The sequence below is a fragment of the Falco cherrug genome, chromosome 13, assembly GCF_023634085.1.
Source record: "Falco cherrug isolate bFalChe1 chromosome 13, bFalChe1.pri, whole genome shotgun sequence".
Lineage (NCBI taxonomy): Eukaryota > Metazoa > Chordata > Aves > Falconiformes > Falconidae > Falco > Falco cherrug.
This window is the reverse complement of record NC_073709.1, coordinates 6,149,040-6,175,543: the sequence shown is the minus strand read 5'-3', so window position 1 is coordinate 6,175,543 and position 26,504 is coordinate 6,149,040. Positions and strand designations below refer to the sequence as shown.

Genomic DNA, 26,504 nt, shown 5'->3' with positions numbered 1-26,504 from the left:
ACTATATAGTATATAGTATATGTACACTATATATTATACATAATATATATTATATATACGATATTATATATTACATATACTGTATATTATATATATCATGTATCATATATAACATGTTACATATATATTATGTATAAAATATATTTTATATATAATATATATAAGCCTTAGCTTCAACAGGGGTATCCATTACCACAGCAGGAGTGCATGTAACTTTCATGTTACCTGTTTCTTTGCTTATACCTAACACGTAAAACTACAGAAGAAGTTACTTCCTGCAGTGGAATTTCTTGCTCAAAGTTACTAACCATAAACAATTTCAATACAGAACCACTCCTCTTTAAGGAATTTGATCACGCACCCCTCACCCCTTCCACCTGGACCTCCAAGCCATACCTACAGCAATCAGCTAAAAAACAGCAAAGTTTGTAGGAAGTCTGATATCAGAGACTCCCTCGCTGAGTCTGTAAGCGTGAGTAACTCTCCTTGCAACCACTTTAACAGAAGACTTAACTCCACAAGGAAAGGAGAACATTTAAGTTTAATTATTGAAGTCTGAACTTTATTTGAAAGAAGTAAGATCTAAGCTGAATAATCCGGGGGCAGTATTGAACTTCTGCAACATCCAGGGAAACTCCAGAACAGTGATGTCACGCTGCACTGGATCAAACGTTGAGTTAAAACAAAATGTGTTCGCGCCTATGCTGAATCAAATCCAAGAAACTAGTAACCTACATTCTTCCTAAATATTCTTCTTAAAAACCCTAAGAGGGAGATGGGAAAAAAAAAAAAAAAAAAAGAAAAAAACACAAAAGAAAAAAAAGGTAAGACCAAACAGAAAATAACTGTAAAGCAAGTATCTGTGTAAAGGCGTATACTTTGATACCCATTAGCTAGGTCTGTTTGAGACTAGTTACAAATATGCACGTGTTGACATAAAGGTTAAGGACAAAATAGCCTTTAACAGTCTTTGCGGGAGAATTTGTTTAAAAGCATGGTAATATTACCAGGTTGTGCATTATCACAAAACACTTTGCATATTTGCTTTGTTGTTTATCTTATCACCTACTTCAGCTTTAATTACTCCAAATTCATGACGGATTTTTATTTACACAGGTGCTGAAGTTGTATGTATACTGTAACTAGTATACAGACTTGACAATATTTGAGTACCATGGTTACCTCAGTTTTGTGACCATTAAAACCATTTTATAAACTCAAGTTGCAGTCTTGCTAAAAGCTACGTAAGTAACATGAGTGGTTTCTTAATTTTAACCAGTGGCTAAACTTAAGCCTTGCAGTCTTAAGTTTTAGGAGGGAAGAGAGAAGAACATGACCTTTCAAACCCACTGAGGCCAATGTTCTAAGCTATAAACTGCACTGGAAGCAAGCTGGAAGCCAGAGGTCATAAGGAAAAAACCAAAGTCTGTTGCGATACAGTCATACCTTCACCACAAGTTTGGAGTACGTGCAGTAGGGGCAGTGCTAGAGAACAAAGCCCTTACAAGAGACATGCCTCTTCTTACTCCTTCGGTTATTGTCACTAGGGATTTGTGTGGATGCTTAAGATGATTAGAGCTCAGAATTGTCGTTTAAGCCAAATAACTCCTTTTAAAAGAATTCAGGGGTACCTGTTATCCACAAAGAGCTGGGGCTTCAGCTGTCAACACAGTTAGCAAACCACACTATTCAGAGGGTGTTAATTCAAAACGTGGAAATACCAGAAGCAGGAAAGCAGTGTCCCCAGTCCCCTCAAGTTTACTCTAGCTTGACATTACAGTTTTGAAGAGCATATTTTTTGTGGCAGTGCCCCACATTTTGTTTTGTTTGTTGCGTTTCTTTAAGCAGATCCCATCTGAGTTAAAAAAAGGAGAGACTGAAGGTTTTAAATTTCTCTTTGGAAGATAGTATTTTATAGCACATACAAAAATACTCTGGAAAAAATACAACTTCATTTACAAAATTACCAAGTGATAAGGAAATTACAATAGTGAGATAGCATAACATTTGTTTCATATGATCAGAATCTCTCCCAACCCCTAAAAAAACCCAAACACATTTAGCTGGGTAAGCAGTGTTATCAGTTTACAGGACTGGTCTTAAGACCTACAAGTTTACATGTAGCCATTTAGAACAGCTTTCAGGGTTTATCTGAGGCCACTTTCTGCACGCTGGTTGCTTTCAGGACCGCAGCTTGCAGATGGGTAGCAGTGTCACAACAGCCTCAGCTGTTGCAATGTTTAAGTGCATCTTCAGCTATGTCTTCCAAGTTTAGCTTTTTTACTACCCAGTGACAACAGAAAACCCTCAAGTCTCATGCTGGATCAATCTTAAGACAAAAAAATCATCACATAACATGGCATGGGACATGTCTATCATCTCCACGTCTTGGTAGCATCCTCTGCTGCATTTCCTTCAATATTTACATTATTTATGGGCCTCCATGGGAAGCAACACTTGTGCAGTGCATGACTGTGCTAGACAGTGGAAATCCACTCACTGAGGAAGCTGAGCACCATTGTGGTAGATACACAGGATTGCACGCACCGAACGGGAAAATAATTTAAGATAAGAACAATATATGCACATGAACAAGGAAGCCACAAATTAATACAAACACATTCATATACACTTGAAACCAGACTGTGGTTGCAGTGACTGGTTAACCCTGTTTACATACATTCTGAATCCAGGTCACAGGACAGGTTGATTTTGTAGCTTTTTCAAAAGCTGTTAAAGTTAAGACTTTAAAAAAAGATTAGTAAGGATAAGTTACAAGACAATGCAAAGAGTAGTTCAAAATATATAACAATGCTGTAAAATAAGACCATGATTTTTGACTGGCCAACTGCAGTACGGCAACAGTAACCTTCCATACTTTGTTGGTAACTACAGTACACATTGATAATCTGGAACACTATAAACAAGTTATTCTTTACCTGAAGAAATACCAACTATCTACTAAGAGTAAATTTGATGGCTTTTCTAGCAACATTAACACTATTTTCTGGAACAGGAGATGAGGAATCTGGTAGTTCGTTACTGGAAAGCCTCTACAACACAAAAAGATGTCACAGGGGAAAAAAAAGTTTTAAATTCATTAATTCAGAAGTAGCAGCAGATAAAGAATGTTACATTCAACTAGGAAAGGTTTTATGTACCAAAACAGTATGGCCCAAACCCAAACATTTACAGATAAATATTTGTTTCACCACACCACTTGTTTAGTTACCACCAGTTTACAGAGCAATAGCATTTTCCCCTCTGCACACTTCTTTCCTGGCATCAACGGAGACAATTATATTCTTGAGTGGGGCAAGTAAGTTGCATGTTGCTCAACAGCATAGGAGTGGAAGCTACCATTGTTCTCAGATCCATGGATCAGGAAAAGAGAGTACCTCTGCTGTCCAGATTACTTCCAGTCTTAAAACCCTCCTTTTCACAACATTTTACATGACGAAGAGCTAAAGCCACTTATACACTTCAAAGCTTCCAAGTAACATCACAGAAATCAGCATACAAGTATTTAAGTGCTCAGATTGCCTCATGAAAGATCTGCAAGGAGTACAGATTTTTTGCTTCAGAAAAAAAGCTGAATCAGGAGACAAACTGTGTCAGTGTTTGAGTACATGGGTTTTCAAGTCTAATAACTTGGAAACTTTGGCTTCACTTCTGTGAGTAAACCTGGAAGGTCATTTTTCACCTATTCAGTTTGGTGAAGGCATGACAGGCAGAAACTTACCAACTACTTCAAACCACCAAGTTTACACATTAGTAGTATACACATCTATATACATGAAATGAAAATTCTAGTTTTGTTTTACCTATGAACACAAACGGACAATAAATAATACCTGTGATCTTGTGCCGTTGACAAATTGAACCTGCGTGGCTTTTCCTCCAAGGCCACCCTAAAAAAAAAAACATAAAGGATTTGTGAGGCAGTACTGTCAAGTTCACAACTTGAGAAACAGCAAGGTCTGGCAGCTAGGATACTTAAAAACTAAATACATACATGCATTGACAACCTCTACTTTTTTTTTTTTTTTAAGCCCTATAAGCACACACACAGTGTTTCAGGTATCTCTCTCAACTTTCACTTTACCAACAAGACCATATGTTGATTTGAGGGTGTGCCCTCAAAAGTTTGTGCTTCAGTGTCAAGCTACACTAATATAAAGCTCTTTATCCTCCCTTTGAGAGGCCAAATGCTTTAGTCTTTGTAGTAGTTTTAGTTCACATCAGTAAATCAAGCGGTCTAAAAAAATAAAATCAAATCTAATTTCAAGCATAACAAGAAGCTAGATACTACCAAATCATGTATAGTAACATTTAAAAGATAAGTCATACAGGTGTAATACTTGGGAAATAAAGACTGAAGTAAGTTAAACTAAAAAGCATATTTCAATTTACATCAATAAATGTGTACAGTATTATATGAGGTAGCCTAGACACTAGAACAGCCCATTCAGCTTTTCAGTTAGCCCACTGAGTAATACCACTTCAAAATTACATTTTCCATAGATCTTCTGACATCTTGTGGTTTGCCAGCATCTTTGAACACAGAGTCCCGTCTGGTTAACTGGAAGAACAGAATACAGAGACTCAAAATAATTGCTATACTAAAGTTACCTTCATATTTGGGTACAGCTTACAGTCAACACATTAAACATATTAGTGGCCATCCTTAACACAACATTTAGACAAGACTACCATTACGACACAGGAACCTCAAGCCTCTCAAAAAGTCTTGCTACCCAAACCTTGAAATCTGTACTTGAAATATTCAATACTAAGGTAAGAGTTCCACAAGTTGATTCTTTACAAGTGTCAAAATTGAGGTTTTTCTAGTTATTCTTTGCCTCTGCCTCAAATCAGAGGTCAAGCCACTAGAACAGCTATTTAAGAAGATTTATATATAGCAATAAAACAAATCAAACATTAATCTGAAGCTTCCACAGAAACAAGATTTAACAGACAGCTCCACACTGTCTTTTCAGCAATGGACAACCTATTGAGTAGGCTGCTGATTTCTAAAGCAGCAAAACTTTCAATAGGCATTCAAAAATCATCTGCCAGAACAAGATTAGCTCATGCTTTTGTATTTTTATCCTCTTCATTTTGAGATAAGTTTTTTTTTAATTTTATGAAATGCTTCCAAATAAGTCAGTTCATTCCATAATTGGTCACTGCAGTAATATGTAAACACAGTAGTATCTACAGACCCTGCCACTGGACCAGAAACAGTGTAGTCACTAATACCAGATTTTAGAAAAAAAATTTGTTTAATAGCTGTACATTATATTCAAGGCAATTCCTCATACCTATATCCTGGTAAAACCATCATTATGCTTAAATTTAGATTCCTGAATCTGTTGGGGATGCATATATGCATTTCTTCTCAGTTATTTCATTCATTCTACATCAATAATTAATACTACTTGAAACCCTCCCTGGCCTAGACCCCCTTCATTACCTTGTCTCCACTTATTGCTTTTTTTGGGTATTCTTGTGATATAGGTGAATAATATCCCTTAGAGTTCTGTGAATAAGGCCATTTAGGCACAGCATTATTAGGCTCCGCAATTGGAGTCCTGCTGAATTCATGCTGTCCTTTGACAAAACATGCTCCAAGTTGAGAAGTTTTGTTAGGTCCTGGAGTGGTGAAACCGGCTGGAGGTCCTGATGCTCTCACTGCAACTGTAGCCTCCATTTCTGTGGGAGACAGTGAGCTTTTAGTTTGGCCATGAGATTAGACTGCATTCCACTCACTATTTCAATACATACGTGAATCAACAACAGGAGCGGAGGGTCCCTTAGGCACTGATGGCATAAATACACAAGGCATCTTCTCTTGATCACCAGTACCGTTACATCTCAGATACATAGAATTTCTGTAAAAGTCAGACGCTAGAGTCATAAAATGCTAGTTTGCCAAATTCTATACATTTCATTGCCAGAAAGTACAGGCAAGACAAACATCTACCTTCTAAGCTCATTGTCACCAAGTCTACTAAACAACAAACTCACAGGCAATCTAGCACAGTATTTTCATTTTGCTGAACATCAGACCACAAATACATACTTAAGAGACTCGCTAAAGAAAACACTATGTACCAGTATTGTTTTCCAGCTTAGTACATTCATTAAAAGCAGCACAGAGTGCTAGATTTATCTGTTCTATCCGTACCAGCACTTTTTTTTATGCTACTCCTACAGCATCCAAAAGCCTGAACACAGCAGGCATTACACATTTGGCAATATTGGGCTATTACTCTCAAGATTACATATTCCTCCTGTGCTGAAGTAGCTTCTGGACAAGCAGACTTCCCCAGAAGTGAAAAACTTTTCCCACCCAAGATCTCATACCCCTCCACTAAGTCAGCAGCAGCTCCAGTGTTTCTGTGATCAAGATTGTGTGTTAGAACTTAATCCTGCTTGGCATCAACCATACTTTTGTTAGAAAGAATGGTTACCTACACATAAAATACTCCGGCTTCAAGTTACACACTAACCTAAGGGGATTTATATTTAAGACCAAATAATTTCTCTGATATCAAATTATTCTTCATTCCTATGTGTTAATGTATGTTTGATTTTGTCAAAGATTTCTTTAACCTGTCTCCCGCCCATGTGCCCAAAGGAGATGCCAGCTTTGCTCCTGAAGCCATTAGAGCCCTCCACACGCTTACAATCCACAGATTCCAACAAGAAATCCTAGACTTCATTGACATTGTGAGTCAGTTAAAAGCAGCAGCTTCACAGTTCTAAGGTTATGGTGCTAACCTTTGTATCTCTGCTGGAGAGGTGTCCCATGTAGATATTTTATTGAATGAAGAGGAGTATTTTGGTGTCCTGGAGTCCATGTTTCTGGAACTGTCCAAATAGCTTCCATCTGAAGGATTCGTTTTGTACTGAAGCCCATACATATTTTGATTGTAAATTGTCATACTTTGCTGTAATCACAGTTAAAATAATAAAGTCTTTAAGTAATTGTTAAAGCAAAGAAAATATTGCTAGAAGAGCCAAATTTGTATCATACCTTCTTTTTTTTCTGTAAGGCCTCTTCAGGCAGAAAATAGTGGAGATGCTTTTTCTTCACATAAGTTGCCTCAATCTTCATATCTTCCTTCAGCACATTGAGGTTGCTAGCGTGCCTGTAAACTAACATGGAATTGTGTTGTAGCTTAGCGGGGACATTTGCATTAGGTATTCATCAAAGTTACTTAGGGTTTCTTTAGAAAGTCTGTTTCATTGTGTCAAAATAGTATGCTTTTAAAGCTGATCTTCTATATGTTGCTTTCTATAGAAATACCTAATAGCTAATACCAGAAGTATAACTCACTTCATGAAACAACTTCCACTAGAATAAAAAAAAGAAACCTTACCAGACCAGAACAAAATATAAGCTTACCTGTATTTGTGAATGACTGTATGACATAAGTTAAATCAATATTAACAACTTCTGAATTGTCCGCTTTCTTAAATACGATTCCAATGAACCACATTGACACGTATCTGTTCCTGAAAAAAGAGATTCACAAATTATCATTGATGCACAGATGGCAGTTATTTGGATGCTAGGAGCTACTCTCAACAAGGGAATAAGCAAAACAGTTTGCAACTACACAGCAGTTAAAGAGTAGAGTCAGCCCAAACTGAAGTTCTCAGAGTACTTTTCTGAAGTTCTCCCTTCTCTGAAAAGATTTCACAGGCTCAGAACCTTATGTGTTAAAGCACATGCCTACAAAATTGAACATCTCTCACAGATGAGCTGAGGTGAATGCATATAAAGAAGTTACAAAACATTGGCCAAACTGTATTTCAGAGAAGTAATGAAACTCACTGTTTATAGGGTTCTTGCTTGCCAGGGAAAGACTGTGGCTTTACATGTGCAATGGTTATAAATTCATTCCTCTCCAAGCTTCCAACCAGCAGACGAATTTTAGATTCGACAAGGCCAGCCCTAGTAAGAACAAGAGTATTTTACTCATTTTTGACTGTAACCAGCGCAGTAGTTATATGCTAACCAATACTGGCTAACCAATCAATCAGTGGTAAGTTTCATTCAGCTGAGAAGATATCGCATTTTTATACCACGCTCACTGTAGTTTGAGATGTTTCTGCATGACATTTGAGCTTTAAATTTTCCAAAGACAGAGGCAAATAATTTTAACTTGTACTCTTAACAGTTCAGATACAACACTTCAGCCTATAAGCTATGATGAAAATATCAACAAGAAGCAGATCCCAGCACCTCTGGCTGCATTTTGAAGTGCAGCAAAACTCCTTTTTACCCCAAAGATCAAGAAGAGCAGTTTCTAGAAGGCTCCATTATGCATCTGATTACATCAAGTAATTCCCATTTGCTTCAGCCTCTGCAACAAGGAACATCATCTTAACTGAAGCAGTGTGGGGGAAGCAGTGTCCTTGGACTCATTGCATCTGCTTCTCCAGATGACCCAGCACGTCTGACCTTCAGGCATATGCACACTAACCCTCTGTTCCTTCTCATCATGATTCAGATCTTTAGGTTAACTTCTTAAACAGCAAGATTTATGTTAAAAGCTTTCTTGTGAAGAGAAGGTAATTTTGCTGATGAACTGTCTGCTTCACTTAGTATTCCAAGCCTAGTTGCACAGTTTAATACTTCATTTGTTAATACAGTTAACAATAAACTGCAACATTGAGTTGTGTTTCACTTATGCACTGAATCCACATTTAAAGCAAGACTTACCACTTCAAGCTATGCTCTTCCGTAAAGGCACTAGCAGTCAGCACAATATAATGTCTAGAAGAAAAGGAAAATGAATATACTAGCTCAGGACTTTATATTCCTTCAAGTGAAACCAAAACTGCCTTAAGTGTATAGGATATGAATTCCAGACATAGCAGATTGTATCCTTTATTCAGCACCAGTATTAACTGAAGAAAACCCAATTACATCCTTTAAAATTGTGTTCTGCTGCATTCTAAGTATCATAGTTGATTTTTTCTAATAAACAGTGTCAGTGGCATAACACATACAGTTTTTTTATCTTCCCTATACCTATCTTTACTAAAATTCATGACTACCTCTGGTTTCTGAAAAACAAGCATTAATACCATCTTCTGTTTAGACTGCAAGTTAAAACTCACTGTGCTAATAATTAAGCGATGTCAAGTTCAGACAATAGGTTTCATACATACTTGTATTTCTGAAAGAAGTTTAGTGGTTCAAAGAGCTTTGACCAGTCCGCTTTTCCTTGGAGAATCTCATTTGTAACTGCAAGACCTAGAATTAAGGTTGAAAACCATATTACCATTTAGTTCTTAAGACTAGCAGAGCACAATATAAACTTCACAAGATAAGGGTTTTGAACAGTAATTGCCAGATCAGAAAGCAGAAATTCCCTTGACACAATGCAGGTCTACTACAACAGTTCATTGTAAAACCGGTCCCTTACTGCCTGCAACAGGCGTACTTCCCAGAGACCTAGCCTACCTAACAGGGCAGAACACCTGACAGAATATAACAAATTCAGACAATGTGATTTCATAGCAAGAATTGTACTTTTTATTCAGTTAATAAGCATGAAGAGAACTTTACCATGTTTGAGCTCCTCTATCATTACCGCTCGTGTTGACACAGACACATTGTATGTAGAGTTCTGTTGTGGGTAGGCAGGTGTGATGATAGGCATTACGTGATGACGGTCCAAGGGGTTCACCTAGGATATTAAAAAATTTTGCTTAGTATCAGTTCAAGTTAGGAGAAAGTTTAAAGGTTTCCAAATTCAATGTCTACATACCCTAGGGTCCCATACTGGTAAATTAAGGTTGCTCTCTTCAGGTTGTTTCAGCATTACAGGATTTGGCCATTCCCTACAAAGAAAAGCCAGTAAGTAACTGTCCATTTAAAATGTTGCCATGTAATTCAGGGTAGGACTGTCAATGTAAATCTTACAGAAAGAATGACCTCTAAAGTGTTAATGCTTTATGCTAATTATAACAAACAATATCTCTTACCATTTTGAAAAAACCAAGAAGAACTTGTTAAGAAGTGTAGAAGGCAAAGCATTCGGGTAGAGTTGACATGTTCTTGCTACTAGCATTGCCCAGGAAACTCCACCAAGAAATCCCAGAACGTTGGAGTAAATGCCGCGCTCTAGAAGGGATGGATACATTGCAGTTAGCCTGTGGTCTTTCAATACCTAAGTATATTCCTTCAAATTTACCAACTTCACTATCTATAGCATATTTAATGCACTTCAGACTCAAAGTCCGTTATTTTTGCAGTGCAACAAGGCCAAAATGGCTGGTCCTTACAGGGATGAGGAAAAGAATCGTTACCGCACCACTTCCTAAAATACTGTTACTCTGACATTTACCACACTGCCATAGCTCCTCCTTTACTCCAATTTCACTTAAGAAAATTTCTGTCATTCTTCTAGCGCCTGCTCTAGCCACACGTGCAAATGGTATTTTCTTATTACTTACATATTGAGTTTTATACTTGGCATTTTTATCATTTGTAATCGCATTCCTGATAAGCATCGCAGCACCTTGTCCTGTAGGCACTCCCCTCTTCTCCCTCCTCTACATCCATTTACACAAAGTGCCACACAATCTGCCACATAGACAGACCTTGCATCTAACCCAAAATGCAGTTTTTAGTTTAAAAACTATCATTTAATCAGCTATCCAAAGCTGAAGCACTTTTAATGGTCTTTTTTCAAGATGATGCGCCTCTGAAAAGTTTAAAGATTGGGAATAAATACATTACTCACGTTTGGCCCACAGTTTGATTGCACGGAGTGTGAGCCGGAAGTTATCTTTATTTGGCACTAGATTTAGTATTTCATCAGTAACCCTGCAACCTGTAAGAAAAGAGGTTGAGGTACAGAACTTCCTAATAACAGGTACAAGTCAGTTTGATACTACACTTGATCCATAGCTTACAGTTTATCATTCAAGTCTATGATAACAAGTTTGGATTACTTGCTTTATATTACCTTAAAAATTATAGATTACACCTAACATTCAGTATCACTTCAGGTAACTGGTGCCCTCAACAGCTTTTTCATAGTTTAGACCACAGTCAACAATTTTTAATAAGGCCTTTTTACAGGATTCCAAAAGCTAGGGCTGTTTTGACAGCCAGGAACAATTAAACCAGTCAGTGTTAAACAGTGAGCAAGTTAGGCTTCAGGTATTTTAAATATCTTTTTTTATGAACTATCACACATTCTTCTCTATCAAACCCTCTGCGTATTCACCTGAAGCAGTGTCTGTGGCAAACTAAAACAATGCACACACCCTGATCAAACACGAAATAAAGGTCTATCTAAACACACAACTCCTTGAAACGTATAACAACTCACCACCTCTTCAGGTCTTCAGTATACATGAGATGAGTTTCTGCATCTTGTACAGAAACTCAGGCCTTCTACACAAATTCTAATAACACTTTATTTCTAAAGATTCGTAAATATGCCTACCATTTAAGCTCCGTATACATCTTATATCCAGGTTTCTCAGATGCGAGTCATCTCTGAGATCAAGATTGTCAGAAACAGTCTGCACTAACAGTCTCGCAAACACAAGGTCAATCTTAAAAGCAAAAAAAGTGCCAACCATCAGTAAACATGCCATACTGTTTGTGAACAGCACACTAGTGGGGAATAGTTAATACTCAAAAGAGTAGTTAATATTTAGATTTAGAATTACATGACTATAAATACACCTCCCAAGAGATTTATTTGTCAGAAAACTCAAGAAAATTGCTAGGAGTTCTGTATTTTATTTACAAAACCTTCATTGCATCACTCCTTTTTAAGCTAGGGAAAGGGGTTTTTTAAAGTTGAAAAGATTACTCTAAACTTAGAATTTCCATTAAAAGGGAACTTAGAATTAATCATGGCATTAAGATACAAGCTCATTCACCTCAGCTATACTTCAGCAAAGGAGAGAGCATTTTCTTTAAGCAGTAAGCCCTTTTGATCCTGAAGTACCTGGGTTTTAGTACAGTCTGAGGCAAGACAATTATTCTGTAAATGTCTGTACCAGATAAAGGCCACAGAAAGGTCATTGTCTTCATGACAGTGATACCAGGCAGTAACTTGCTTAGGTACTACAGCACGCAGGTCTTTATTCACTGTATAAGATGTATTCAAGGTACAAGGACTCCCGCAGCTGACAACCGCAGGCAGGAATCATGAGTACTTTTGCTTTTCATTTTCCAGATCTTTGTCTCATGACCACTTCATTTTTCGTTTGCAGCAAAACATTTTGTCTGCTTGCATGGTTCATACATAGAACGCTAGCCTGTCCGAGCTAAGACGACTTAGCCAGGACACTGCCCTTAGTCCCACTCTGCACAATCCTTGTGAGATAAATGCTATTGAAGCAGGCCACCCTGGTCTACAGCACAGGTTTAGAAAAAATATGTTCCTGATGTTCCCATGCCTGCCAGGCTGCCCAGGGGCTCATCTCATCATAAGCTCCCATTTTATTCCAGAGCCTTCTGGGATAGGTTGTGGCCAGGCTGTTTAATTACAGTTTCCTGGATACACTGTCAGGTACCAATAACCTTGTAATATATCACAGTCACAGGTTCCTGGAAAAGTTATCCTATTCCAAAGCAAGAAAAAACAATTTCTTATTTAAAGAAAAAGAACAAAATTCTTACCTCAATACCATCAAACTCGAATTTGACAACAGGTACATAGGCGTCTTCAACTGCCTGTGAAGAAGACGATAAATGTAAGAAAACATCTTGTGCTACTTGACTGTGTTTTCTTAAACTATGATAAAATACAGAATGTATACTGCTGAATTACTCAGTATAAAGACTGAGGTGCTTCTGAACTAAAAAAAATAAATAATGTTAATAAGCTACAAGTGGTATAACACTAATACAGTACTAATACTAGTGTCAAAAAATTATTTAGCCAAGAGATACAGAGACTGATCATGTATTGTAATGAATAGTGTGCAATAAACCATCAGTATCAGTGGCTATAAGGTATTTACCTTAATAGTGAAGAAGAAAAGTAAGAGATACTATCTTACTCCTGGTTAACATCCAGAGAAACCTAAAAAATTCTGTCTACATTTGACAGTGTGCTCTAGTCTCCCATATTCTTAATTTCTGCTGAGCCTGAGATGCTATGACCTTATGGGTCAAGGAATGTTTCTATCAAGGAAAGAACTTACTCTTAGACATTTTATTTTCTCCTGACGTTTCAGTTTTTCCAAGAATGACTGAAAAAAATCCGATCTTTCCACATGTCTAGGAGCAATACAGACAGCATCTATGTCAGCACCTGCAAAGAGATTCCATTTCTACTGTTACTGTTGAAAGTCACTTTCAAACATTAAAACTATGACCACACAATAAAAGCTGTACCTTTAGTGTGTACTCCAAGTCTGTAGGAACCAAATGTAGCTATTTTGCCACTAGCATTTGCTGCTCCTGCTGAAGGGGGAAGATTCTGTGGGTAGAAGAGAGAGAGTTTACTTTAAAATACAAGATATACATTGACCTATGTGCAAGCTTAACTAGCATACAAGCTATTTAGAAGGACTACAACAGCCTCTGTGAACAATGTCTTCTCACTCCTGTACTAAGGGGTTAGTCTAATAGACTGATACTGTTTTTCTGAAGTGCTTGCAACTCAAAAAAAGATTAACGTAGCAGTTCTTTCATTAATTGACACAAATTAAGTCCTATTATTAGTCTTCCCTGCAGCAGATGGACATGAATTAACACAATCTAAGAGCTACACAAAAGGCAAGTCTAGTGTGTGTAATGATCTCAAGCTAGATTGAGTGTTGTAGACTGTCTGGGGCAAGATTAGTGCCCATTTACCATCAATCTCCCCTCACAACATGCTGTTTCAGCTTTGTTACCTGCTACAAGTCAACCTATAGAGCCACTTCACAAATTTGGTGCCCCAAAGACTTCAAGATCTTGATCTGAAGTATCTTTTATACCTTATTTCAATGGCAGTTACTACAGCTCTACTCAATACTTCAAAAGAAAGTTAAAGATGAACTTTAGCATAAATCCTACTAGTATGGCCTTTAAAAGAAATAAAGATGTTTCAGCTGTTTTGATAAGAACATACAAAAAAATTCTTACCTTTCTCTCACCAAGTTCTGAAATCCATTCTTTGACCAAGTTACTCAGTTTCCCAAGAACAACCCTCCTGCAAAAGAAAACTCCTGTTAAGTTTGCCTTAAAAAAAAAAAAAAAAAAAGGCAAATCAAGACATTAACATATAACATAACATATAACAAGTTTTTTTATACCTGTGATTCAGTTCTTCCTCATCTTCAAATACCCCAAAATGTTTCATTGTTTCAACTAGCTTTTGAGTATGAATGCGGTCTATATCCTTAGGAAGAGCAAAGCTAGTCGGAGGTGTAATTCCGTAGTACTTTTGAGGCTGGTTCTGCTGTCTAGGAGTACTGCGGGAGAAAACAAAATACTGAAGACTTCACAAAACCAAAAAAAAATATTATTGGAAACCACCCTTCAGCTTAGAGGTTTCCAAATCAACTTCTGTTCTTTTACCCAGCGTTAACATAAGTCAGCAAAGCAAAAAATCCTGCTTATGATTTTTAGATAACTGGACCTAACTTTGAACTCACAACTACTTTTAAAAGAAAATAATTGTGGATATATGAAACGATCTAAGTTGTTACCATCTTAATACAACTTATCTGCATTGCTCTAGATAGGACTGATCACCAGGAGATTAAAGAGTTTGAAATCTACTCCAGGTGACACTACATACAGCTGAAGGTCTGGACACATTTCTGTTTCGTATCAGTTTTGATTTAAGGATATTCCCATCAGCTTCCTGCTAACATTAAACAAGACAATTTAACACTGGCTTATTTTAGTTAAATGTATTTGCTATCCTTCTACTGATTCTGGAAGGGCATTATAGTTGATTTGAAGCAGGGGTCCTCAAACTATGGCCCGTGGGCTGGATACGGCCCCCCATGGTCCTCAATCCAGCCCCTGGTATTTACAGACCCCCCCGCCCCCCCGGGGGTTGGGGGGGAACCAAGCAGCCGCAGATGGCTGCCTGGCACTTCATCCGCGCGCCAGCCCCCTGTGTAAAAAGTTTGAGGACCCCTAATTTAGAGGAAGGACAGACAACAAAGTTGTCTGTTAAACAGATTTGATGCAGTAAATTCAGTGTTACCTTGTTTTTATTTATGGAAGAGTATGAATGAAAACCTCAACCAATCTGCACCTAATGTTACTAAGAAAGCCTCATGCTCCTAACAGTATTCAATTTTTATAGTTCAGAGGCTTAGTTGTACCTCTGTTGTACATCTGTTTTATCTAAATCCAAGAGATGTATGTGGACTTGAGGATCTTAAAGGTTTTTTCCAACCTAAACTGTTCTATGATTTTATGTCAGCATATAAAGCAGCACAAGTTAAGCTCCGTTTGGAGTGGGTGCTCGGATCTGACTTAGCTAGCTCACTGCCCCGTTAGGTGGAGCGGGACACCAGGCACCCGAGTCTGGACACCCATGGGGTGGGGTGACTGCTCCTGGAACTCCAGTCACAGCAAGCCATAATTTCCACCTCCAACCCTCTGCTTGCCCTGCACTTTTACACTTACTTGCAATCAAAACCAGCAGAAGACTCACATGGCAGGATAACATTAAGTTAAAGGTGGTGTTAGTTGTTTTTGGGTTTGGTTTTTTGGTTTGTTTGGGTTTTTTTCTTACACCATAGAACCCTCGGTTTAGAAAGGGGAAAATTGAGAAAGAACCCTACATTGCATTAGCAGCTGAAACCGGGAAAGAGAAAGGAGTGGGACAGGAGCTAAGAATGGTACTTAATGGGTCAAGGGCCTCTACAGATACACTAGTATGAAAAGGGGGAGACACATTGAAAGACCTATACAACTCATTGTGCTTGTCAGAGTCCATATCCAGACCCTAAGGCTAAAGGGATTAATTATGCCATTATTCAAACTAGGTATTTTCCTGCTTCACATAGGGATGACTTCAAATATTAGCCGAGTTAGTCAAGGCATCCTTATAACTATTTGAAGTATCAGACCCTTTTTGGCTAGAATAGGATTAGGAAATGCTCAAAAACCAGCTTTAATACTTGATTAAAAAATAAAAAGACAGGCTATTACAGCTCCTTATTTCTAATTGTTGCCTTTACTCATCCACCGAGAGAAGATGGATTTCTCTCTCTCTCTCTCTTTCAGAGTAGCTTTATCCAGCTACAGACATAGCTTTTAGTCATCTAGTGGGTTCCCCCCCCCACCTCCTCTCTATGAGCTTATTTTCCAAACTTTCTTCTATGTGTTTTCTAAAAAGCCGAGGGGTACCAGGACTGAGCCCTATCCACCAATCTGCCCAGGCAGAAGAGCTGTTCACTTGCAAGTGTAACTAGGCTCTGACCTAATTTACCTTTCCTTGTTTATAGGCATGTGTCTACCTCCTAAATCCAACTATTCACAATTAATATTTTCCTTCTTATGATATCATTTTCATAACAAATACAGAAATAAAGCTTAATTGCTGTGTGTTACATCTAAATTAAAACACCTACAGCAGCAAGTTCCTACATGCTTTATGTATTATGTGCATTGTACCACTTGTACTTCAAAACCTTTGCACAAAACAAGAATGGGTTTTAGACTATGCTGGTATTCAAGATCTTACCAGTTTACAGAAGGGCACCATCTGCCTTTCATTGCCCCATTCCTCCTATTGAAACTATAATTAGAGATTGACATAAAGGACAATATAAATTAGACATACTGGGTATTGTTAAGATCAAATTATTTTAGTCAATAGTAGACAATTTTCCGTTGCTTGCATGTACTACCAAAAGTTTGATCACAACTTAAAAGTTGACGAACATGGTGCTTGGAATGTTTTTTATTGAAAGACCAACTTACACCCAACAGAACTCATTCCGCTTTGGGAATTGAAGAAGATAATAGTAACATACTTTGCTCTTTCAAGCGTACCACACCGCCGGGCATATGTAGCGCAGGCGGGATCTTAAGACACAAAGTAACACAGCCGGCACACTAGCCGCTCATCCCTTAGCCTTGTGTTTACAGCAAACACCAATTTTAAAATCAAAAGTTTGTTGCGGTCCAACGCTCCGCCAACCCTTGCCGGGAGTTGCCCGGCGCAGCGCACAGCTCCACCGGCTGCCGCTGCCCTGCCAGCCCCACCAACGGTCGCCGGCGGACAGACCCGCAGCTGCCGCTGCTCAAACCGCCCCTGACTTCACACCAGAGGTTGTCCCACTTTTTGTCACTTATGCCTATAGAGCCTTACGAAGGCGCTGGCTGCTGCTCCTGCGCTGGCAGGGCAGGGGTGCTGCCCTCCGGGGCCAGGGACAACGGCCGCCACTTGGTCTTGACCCTGGCCCGACGGGGTCGCCTCGCTTGGGCCTGCTCCATCCCTCCCGCTGAGCGGGGAGATGGCTGGCAATCCGCTGCTGGACCACCGAAACCAACAGGACAAGTCCCGAAGCCGCCAAACCGGCAGCAGGAGCGCAGAGGCGCTACCCGCTCGGTAGGCGGCCCGCGTCTAACGGCCGGACCGGCCCGTCGCCGGTAGGGACGTCGCTATGACAACGGCCCGCAGCCATGGCAACCCAACGGCGTTCCAAATCGAACGCAGGGGTCCAATCACGGGAGCCCCCGTCCCGCGTCGAACGCGAGGCTCCGCCCACCAGAGCCCCAGTCCTGCGTCGAGGCTCCAGCCGCCGGAGCAGAGCTCCCGGGCCGCGCCCGCACACGTGCCACACCACACGGGGAATTCGAGGCGCATGATTTTTTTTTTTTTTAAAAAAAAGCCATCCCTGCCAGGGCGGAGGAGAGAGAAGGGGAGGCCAGGCTCACCCCAAACCCCCCCCAGCCTCCCACACCCCTCATGGGGCGAGACGCGGGGGAAGGATTGGGGCCGCCGCCTCACCCGCACATATCCTTCATGGCACACGCCGCACTGCCCCAGCCGCGGCGGCCATCTAACGGCCCTCGCCCTTTCTACACTGCGCGCCGCCACCGCCTCTTTCCCGACGCCCACCGCGGCGCACAGCCAACGGCGCAGGGGAGCCCGCCCGGCGGGCCGGGGCTCAGCCGGCAGATCCGCCTTCCCGCTCCCCCTGGCGGCTGTTGGCGCTGCGAGGCTGAGGCGGCACCGCACGCCGTGCTCCCCCGCCCCGGCCCCTCTCCTCAGGGACCGGCGGGCCCGCGGCCCCTCTCCTCAGGGACCGGCGGGCCCGCGGCCCCTCTCCTCAGGGACCGGCGGGCCCGCGGCCCCTCTCCTCAGGGACCGGCGGGCCCGCGGCCCCTCTCCTCAGGGACCGGCGGGCCCGCGGCCCCTCTCCTCAGGGACCGGCGGGCCCGCGGCCCCTCTCCTCAGGGACCGGCGGGCCCGCGGCCCCTCTCCTCAGGGACCGGCGGGCCCGCGGCCCCTCTCCTCAGGGACCGGCGGGCCCGCGGGCCCTCTCCTCAGGGACCGGCGGGCCCGCGGCCCCTGACAGGTGGGGACATTCAGATCGCTCCTATAAACGCACGTACCACCCATCAGCTGGCCTTCTGGCACTGTTGGTTGTCTGTTTGTTTCGAGATCTTTTACTAAGCGGGATGTCTCTGAGGGGCTGATATTTATGAGGAAGAGCGTAGCTGGAGTCATGTGATGATGGTAACAATGAACAATGTGCCTATGTGAGTGGAAGAGGTGTGGTATTTTACTGTTTTCTTAGTTTTGTAGCTTTTTTCCTGGGGTGAATTATGTGTTGCAAACCATAAAAGAAGACATCTTTGCCCAAAAAGTTTTTTATTGTATCTTATTTGGCAAAGTGCTTCATGACTCTTACTACATTTTAATGTTCTAATACTTTAATTGTTAAAAGGAGAGTGAAACTTTAAACAGATTTTTAGAGGAATTTTAGGTATATCACGAAAAGTTATGTACCAGCTACTGCACCTGAACCTTTCTGCTTCAACATACAAAATCTGACTGAAAGGTGAGACTGCTACAGAGAAAGTCCTTGTGTGATATTAAAATATTGTCCACATCACATATTTGAAGTATCACATGACAAAAAATACCAATGTGCAATATAGAACTATGTCCCTCAAGTAAAATGACTGAAATTCAAAGATAAAAGAAAAAAACCAAACCCCCAACAAACTACTACACCCCCCCTTCAACTGCCACTTGCTTAAATCAATGTATCTGAAATCTGTCTTCAACCCCACCTTCTACTGTTCAGTGTTATCTCTTACCATGTATCTTTCCACATAATGTGATAGATTAGTCAATCTTGAGAACATTTATTACAAAATGCAGCTTCCCAGAATTGAATTTCATGTTATTTTTAGCTGATATTCATCAAGGCCTAAACATATATACACAAATTATTGCTGACAAAAATCTTTCTCTAGTGAAATATGGTACATTACACAGATAAGTTCCTCTGCATTTATAAGAAAAATCCAAAGTTTGAATAAAATCTTTTCCTGATAACTTTTTCCTCTGTGATGTGGTTATATTGATTAACCTAATGAGTTACTCAGAAATAATGCATAAAAAAAAAATAATTGTATTTTAAGTCAATCTGAACTGTTGCTGCTGGAACACTAGGCTTGCCTTGCAGGGCATGACTTTGGAACTGTGGTATGTCTTTCTGGGCTGGCTTGCTGCTGGTAGCTGTTAGCTCCTCACACAATCGGTTGTAGTGGATTCCTAGCTTAACTGCAATCATTTGATAGGATTTCAACTTGCCACTGTATGTTGGGCCAGAAGAACAGTACCTCTGCTATGCTTTTCCAGGGAAGTCTTGAATGCTTGTGCCCCTTAATGTGGAATTAGTTACAGCTCTTCATCTGGTCAACAACAAAAGACTATGCATAAACTTGCACTAGCTTGTAGGGCAGGTGCAATGCCAGCAGGAGGGGTCACTCCCTTGTTTCACTTCAAATTGAAGCTAAAATTACGGTGTTACCAGCTTCTGAAACAGGTTAGTTAATAGGAACTAACTGTGAGCTCACTGAAGCAGCACTAATCTTGCTGCTCTCAATGAAGTGTCTGTCTTTGATCAGCTCGTTCTCTCTCAGCAGGCCAAAAAATAGCCACAGGATACGAGTGCTTAGTTTACAATCGTGTTGATTTTGCTTTAGGTTTGTCTTTAGCTGTTGGAGATTAATGAATCAAAATGGTGTTTAAACTTGCAACCAGTTCTCTTCTAATCAAATGGCAGTATTATTTCTAGCTGTTTTCTACTTTGGTTACCCGAGCCAGTCGTATAAAGGACTCTGGTATTCTGCTATATGATAGTGAGGTACAGCCTTAAATGTCTAGGAATTAGCAAGATAATAGTGGAGGGTGTTGAGGATTTTTTGCTTTTCCAACTGTTTCCTATGTTGTGTATTTGTTGCACCATTTGCCTTTCCTCTTCACTCATTTTTGCCCATACAACAATCTTCTCTGACCTTAAAGAGTCTCCTTTGATTCCACCAGCATGCATCAGACATAGCATAGGGATATTAATTTACATGGAAGTGCAGAAAGGGCCTTTGATGCTTGACAGCTAAGTGCAAGCAAAGGGGCTGTTTAACAAGGTTTATGTATGCTAGCATTTGCATAAGCAGCAGCATATGGAATTGTAGGTTTCTTGAATTTCTTGGGGTTTTGCTGTAAAGGGAAACTAAGGCGGTGAGTTTGAGCATCCTTCTGAAGTGTTTGCATCTCCTGTAGACAACCTAGATGCTTTGGGTCTGTAAAGATTTGATTTGAGCTCTGGTACCCTCCAAAGGTATTATGTGGATAAAATTCTTTGCTGTTGCAGTTTATTAAGGTATTCCCTTTCAGAGAGGAAAGTTGAGTGGAAGTGCGCTTATTCTAGAGAGTTAATCTTAAATGGCAAGAAGAGTGATCTCTGCTGGCTAACACCTGAAGAAGGGAAAAAAGATCTTATGTGCTAGGTGTTGGTTCGGGAAGTCTCTTAGGATGGAAACAGCTACCAGGAAGGTATTGCCCAAATTTAATGGGATATGCCCTTGTACTTTTTTTTCCCCCCTTTACCAAACTACCTTCATTTTAGAGGTAATATTTATTTTATAGTAGTAATGAAGAAGTGTAACTAGGTAAGGTTTAAGAAGTGTTTTCTTTGACCTGAATAGAAGTTTCTACAGCTGAATCTGCTGTATTTTTATTTATGAATAGCTTTACATAGAGAGCAGAAACATATTATTTTTCTCTTGATAGAGGAAGAGAACAAATCTGTTTAATCTTTGCATTGTTCTTTACTTTTCTTCTGGGTGGGTGTGGGTACCCAAGTCCTTGGACAGCTGATGTTGTGTAGCACTGGTATCTGTTCTAGTTCCATTATAGTTCGAACGTGGCTGTGAGACTGGTTTTGGGCATTAAAGCCTGATGCTAATACCCCTGATGCACTATCTCTTAACATGTTGAGTCGTCTTTGTCATGAATTCATTAGTTTCATGCAGAGATCGTATATAATTCTGATTGCTGCTTGCAGGGAAACTTTAAAGAGAGGAATGGATACTGATAATTACTGAAACACCCCAATTCTGTCTGAGAATTGGGAGAAGTCTTCCTATCCATTAACCTTGTAGTAAGATCTTGCTGAAGCTGTTTTTTTCTCGTCCTTTTTATGTGGTAGTATTTTGTTCAGCTTCACGTGGTAACTTAGGATCTGTTAAAATAATCAATTTGATTGTAAACTTGAGCCCACAGAAGAGAACTCTCAGCTGGCTGGCTTCATCTACTTTGTTTCCTGTGCTTGAAGCAACAGAGGCTCACCTCTTTAGCTGGGAAAGCTCTAGAGCGGTTGTGTTGGTGTGCTTGGTCTTAACCAGTTCTTGATATGGCCTGTTGTGATGGCAGTGCATCCAAATATGTATGCTTTTTGCCCAGGTGGGGCTGTGCTGTTGTGGGGACACAGTCTCATCGAGTTTACAAAGGAAAACACTTTCCTTTGTAATTGACAGCTTCTATTTTCCCATAGTGTGTGTGTGTTCCCATATTACTTATACTGAAAATGGGGAAGGAGAAAATGAAAGGTAAAGACAATCTTCTGGTGTTCTCTGTATGCTTGCTTCCATTCTGGGCTTTCCATTTGATGTTTTTATATTTGTGGTGTTTTTCCTGAGTAATCGTGAAGGGGCAGCTCACAGGGGTTACATGGACTGTATTATAGAATAATGAAAGAGATGAAACCTTTGGAAAACGTAGTGACATAAACACTGTTCAGGCTTTTCTGCTTTACTTATACCTCCAAATTTCAAGGAAGGGGAAATACTTTAAAGCCTACTGCCGTATTCTTCCGAAGTAAAAATATAGAGTAGTTGGAGAGGAGCGGTATAAGAAGAGTACAGGCGTAGCTACAGCTCATCTTCTGGTGAAGGGCTTTGTGGTTTTGGCACCTGTACCCAGCCTGGTGCATTGTTCACGGGGCTTCTTCACTGTAGCTGATAAAGTAAATGATAAATAATTGTTCTTCTCTGCTTGAAGAGTTGTCTAATAAGGGCATTGGTATGTGCAAGTGTGGAAGTAATGCTGCTGACTTTCTCATAAACAAGTTTTCTTTTTTTAGTTCTAATTGAAAAAGGAAGTGACAAGTAATGGGCTGAAAAATTGAGAAAAGAGGAGAAACATCAGAGAACAAAATTATTACAGTTATATAGTTTATGTGAGTATCGTTTAGGACCTCTTGCATATCTGTGTTTGTACATGTGGATATGCATATCCAACTGCTTTTGCCTTGATGACTGGCAAACAAATGTATGGGACAGAATCAATATTACGTACAAATATGAAAGTGCTTCCAATTATGTTAGAATTTTTTGAACATCTGTTATGCAGTCTCTCAGATACAGGTGAAAATTGAGTGAGAGAGCAGAAAACAAGAGCAAAAGATGAACAAAAATGAACAGTAGAAAGCATGAATGTAACGTTAATGAAGAGTGCTTGTAAATAAGGCAGTTCGAGGCTGCCTTCAGGAATGTAGTGCCTGGGATGGGTGTTCCGTTGTGTGGGGAAACACTGAAATGTTTCGAGCTCCCAAACACAGGGTTCATTTGCGGGTACACCAAATTACCAAAATACAATGGGTTTCCAGGTGGTTATAAATATAACTTATTCCTGTTTAAAATTTTCTCTGTGTTGTAGGAAAAGAAGAAAATGGCAATTGTGCAAATAAGCTCCCATTCTATGGGAGATCACAAATTTTTACTGTGTATCTAGCAGTCAAGTTTGTGTCTTTATTGTACTTTCATCCACCTGGTTCCTCTTAAATAAGGTACATTTGGTCTTTTTTCTATTAACAGATTTCATTTTAGTCTGTAGTATTTTCCTTTTGCTTGCTGTTTGCAGCAATGTAACAAAAGGGAGGTGTTCACAGGGAAGATTGCTCTGAAAATTTTGAATGTATTGTTATTGTTTTCTGAGATTACTGAAAATTGATTCAGTAGGAATTTGTTGCCAGTTAAGTTTTCCATCTTTGAAGCGCTCTTTTTTTTCCCTGAGGAGCTCTTAATTGATGGTAACTAGATACAGTAACCCCTTTCTGGGATGGCTCAGGTCATTCTTCAAAGAGGAGTCTCCAAGTGTTCTTTGCTATTTTGTACAGAAATATTTATTTCAGATATTTAGGAAATAATGCTAATGTGTGCAAGGTTGCTTTTAATTATGTTTTCATCTGCTAAACTTCAGGGATTTTTTTACCCTAGTGTGAAATCAGGGACAAGCGTGAGCTCAAAACTCATACTTTAATGCTCAGCTATACATGATTTGCTGTATCACCTGTGCAAATAACCAGCACTTACAAAGATTAGAGTTACACAGCTAAAATCATACACAGCTTAATATAGAAAATAATTCTGGTCACATCAATGTAGCCATGAAAAGGGTGGGCTATTTTAAGATAGCTGAGAACTGGGGGCAGGGGTGTTGTTCAGTTGCAACATTTAAGGGGAAGTGGAAGGAATAACTGTAGTCTTAATGTGCCTGTAAATTTGCCAGATTGTTCACATATGTGCAAGTATCTCTTTCGTTAGATTGTTGGTTCCTTCCCCTGATGGATGACCATCAGGTTTGTAATATTCCTGGGGACTGTTGCATAATGCAAATGAATAGTAACACTGAATACACTCTACAGTTTGGATAAATACAATTTGTTGCAATAATCCTAGAAAGCAATAGGTACTGTGTGCTGAACTTCTTGTTCATGAATCATATGTTAACACTGAAGTTTGGGTGATTAGTATACTGTATCTGTGTCACTTCAGTGTGCTGCTGCTGAGATGAATGATTCTTGTATAAACTTTAGGCTCCAGAGGTTTCTGCAGGGTTTTTTATTAGGCATAAAATCTTTCTACATGTGCCATACTTTATGAAGTGGAATTTTCTGTGACTCTGTGTGTTCTCTAACCTGACTTATTTTGCATGTGGCCCTCCTGGCTATGCCATGGAGTTTCCAGGCCACCTGCCTGACAAGCATAGCAAGAGAAGAGTCCAGCTCTAAGCTCAGGGCTGAGAGCTTCTAGCAATGAAACTACAGTGACCTTGCTGCTGTGAGAATTGTCCTCAATGTGGCATCCACAGGAGTGCGACAGCATCTGTGTCTGGTTTTGCTTTAGGATTTCTTTCAATACCCAAAATTTCTTGAGGCAAGAAACAGGAAGTAAAATTAATTTTTTGAGACGTAAATGATGTGATTAAGCATTTAGGTGTTTTGCGGTGTGTGTTCTCCGCCCCTGGCTAGTCATGGCTGTGGGAAGAACCTACTTGCCAAAGGATTCATTACTGTGCAGATCTTGTTACGTAATTGTATGAGGTACAATGTAAGTTCTGAGTGAAGGTCTTTCCTGAAGGCTGGATCTGAAGTGGTGACATACACAGATCTAGAACTTTTACCCTGTAGCTCAGCAACTTGGTGTTTTGGGGTTTTTTTTTACTTATGTAGAATTCTTCTGTATCGTGTGGGAAGGAAGAGACTAATGTGTAGACTGCCATAACTCTTTCCTGGGACTGTAACTTTATAAATTGAATGTTTTTTTTAAACTACAAGTTAATTTGTTCCATTTTACCTTTCATGTACCCCATCAATGAAGCACATAGGAAGATAAAAAGTATTAATTGCCTTCAACTACTTAGGCAGAGAATAGATTTTCAAATTGCTGGTTTCATAATGTACTGTAATTAACAGCATTCAGGAGTGCCTGCCATTGTGAAGTGCAGGACTTGAAAAAGATCAGAAAAGAAACCTCTGTGCTCTTCAGCCTTTACCTCCAGCCCTGCAGCTTTGCAGAAAGTATACAGCAGATTTTCAGTCTAGTGTATATTTCTTGACCGGCAACAGATAAAAAAAAAAAAGGCTTCAGTTTCCTGAGAGAAGAAAGAGCATAGAAAATGCTGGTTGCATAGTCACTAGTGGAATCCCTTTAATACTGCCTAGATGATCTTGAGAATTTTAAAAATAACAATAAGGAAAATCTAATTTCAGTGAAGCAAAGTTCATTCTTGATAAAGGGATTTCCAGAAACTAGTTCATTGTAACTATAGAAATACCTGTATTTTCTAATCTTTGATGGAGAATAAGAACAGACTTTTCTGAGTTCTTGGTAAATCCCAAAGCTGATAGTGAATGCTTAACACATTGAATGTAGTAGGAAAGAGGCTCTTAGGAACTTGCTTCCAGTAAAACATTCTCTAAATCAGAGTAATATCCTCACTAAGCTGCTTAATAATGAAAACAGTGGTCAGAGGTGTGTAGCAGTGAATGTCCTTGGAGGTGGGAGAAAAAGTCTGAAACAATGAAAATTAATTTTCCGAGTCTTTCATAAAGTGATTATTATCTGTGATCACAGCCATCTTTTAGGAAATTGGAAACAAAACTGAGTGTACTACTTTTGCACTTATAAAAGAAGAAACCAAAACTTTTGGTAACATTAAAGAGGAGTGGAAACAATACAGCCTGCTGCTGTGTAGGCAACTAAAAAAACTGGATAATACAAGGAAGATGAAAGGCTACTTTTAAAACTATAGCTTTACTGTAAAAGGTGAAAGTCACTAAGAAGTGAGCAGCCTACCTAAGTGGAACAGGATTTGATATGGAGCCAAGTTCAGACTGAAGTGGTACGCTTTGAACCTGAACTGTTTCTTCAAATTCTGCTAGAAAACTTATGGCTTCTGCTTTAGCTGTTGCCAAATGGGAAGGACAAGCAAAAGATGGAGTGATGGCAAAGATTTCCTTGAAGTTGCTTTTGATTTTTGATGTAAGGGGACCTTTGTTTATTTTGGAACACTCCCTGCTGCAGGTAACGTGTAATATGCTTCAGAATGTTTGTGAAAGAATTTAGGGAGCAAAACATAGTTTAAAAATATCAATGTGAGTGAAGTCACATCACACTAAAGTAAATTATGCTGAGTGATAAAGCACAAGGTATTCAGTGTGACAGTTCACAAATAGCATGTTCAATGCCA

At 39.7% G+C, this 26,504-nt stretch overlaps 1 protein-coding gene across 1 annotated transcript in view; it reads right to left on the bottom strand.

Annotated features, from left to right (window-relative positions):
* Window positions 1–141: 141 nt before the first annotated feature.
* Window positions 142–26,504, bottom strand: part of PAPOLG (poly(A) polymerase gamma) — a 64,079-nt gene continuing 37,716 nt past the window's right edge. The window contains exons 2-23 of the mRNA XM_055725994.1: window positions 18,572–18,676; window positions 14,296–14,454; window positions 14,126–14,192; window positions 13,391–13,475; window positions 13,198–13,307; window positions 12,671–12,724; window positions 11,481–11,592; window positions 10,770–10,859; window positions 10,009–10,147; window positions 9,792–9,864; window positions 9,590–9,710; window positions 9,190–9,274; window positions 8,738–8,791; window positions 7,847–7,966; window positions 7,415–7,524; window positions 7,043–7,164; window positions 6,787–6,956; window positions 5,788–5,894; window positions 5,477–5,715; window positions 4,514–4,582; window positions 3,855–3,911; window positions 142–764 (exon numbers count right to left, since the gene is read on the bottom strand). Of these exons, the coding sequence (XP_055581969.1) occupies window positions 756–764; window positions 3,855–3,911; window positions 4,514–4,582; window positions 5,477–5,715; window positions 5,788–5,894; window positions 6,787–6,956; window positions 7,043–7,164; window positions 7,415–7,524; window positions 7,847–7,966; window positions 8,738–8,791; window positions 9,190–9,274; window positions 9,590–9,710; window positions 9,792–9,864; window positions 10,009–10,147; window positions 10,770–10,859; window positions 11,481–11,592; window positions 12,671–12,724; window positions 13,198–13,307; window positions 13,391–13,475; window positions 14,126–14,192; window positions 14,296–14,454; window positions 18,572–18,676 (2,257 nt within the window). The 3' untranslated portion in view covers window positions 142–755. The remainder of the gene's footprint in view (window positions 765–3,854; window positions 3,912–4,513; window positions 4,583–5,476; window positions 5,716–5,787; window positions 5,895–6,786; window positions 6,957–7,042; window positions 7,165–7,414; window positions 7,525–7,846; window positions 7,967–8,737; window positions 8,792–9,189; window positions 9,275–9,589; window positions 9,711–9,791; window positions 9,865–10,008; window positions 10,148–10,769; window positions 10,860–11,480; window positions 11,593–12,670; window positions 12,725–13,197; window positions 13,308–13,390; window positions 13,476–14,125; window positions 14,193–14,295; window positions 14,455–18,571; window positions 18,677–26,504) is intronic.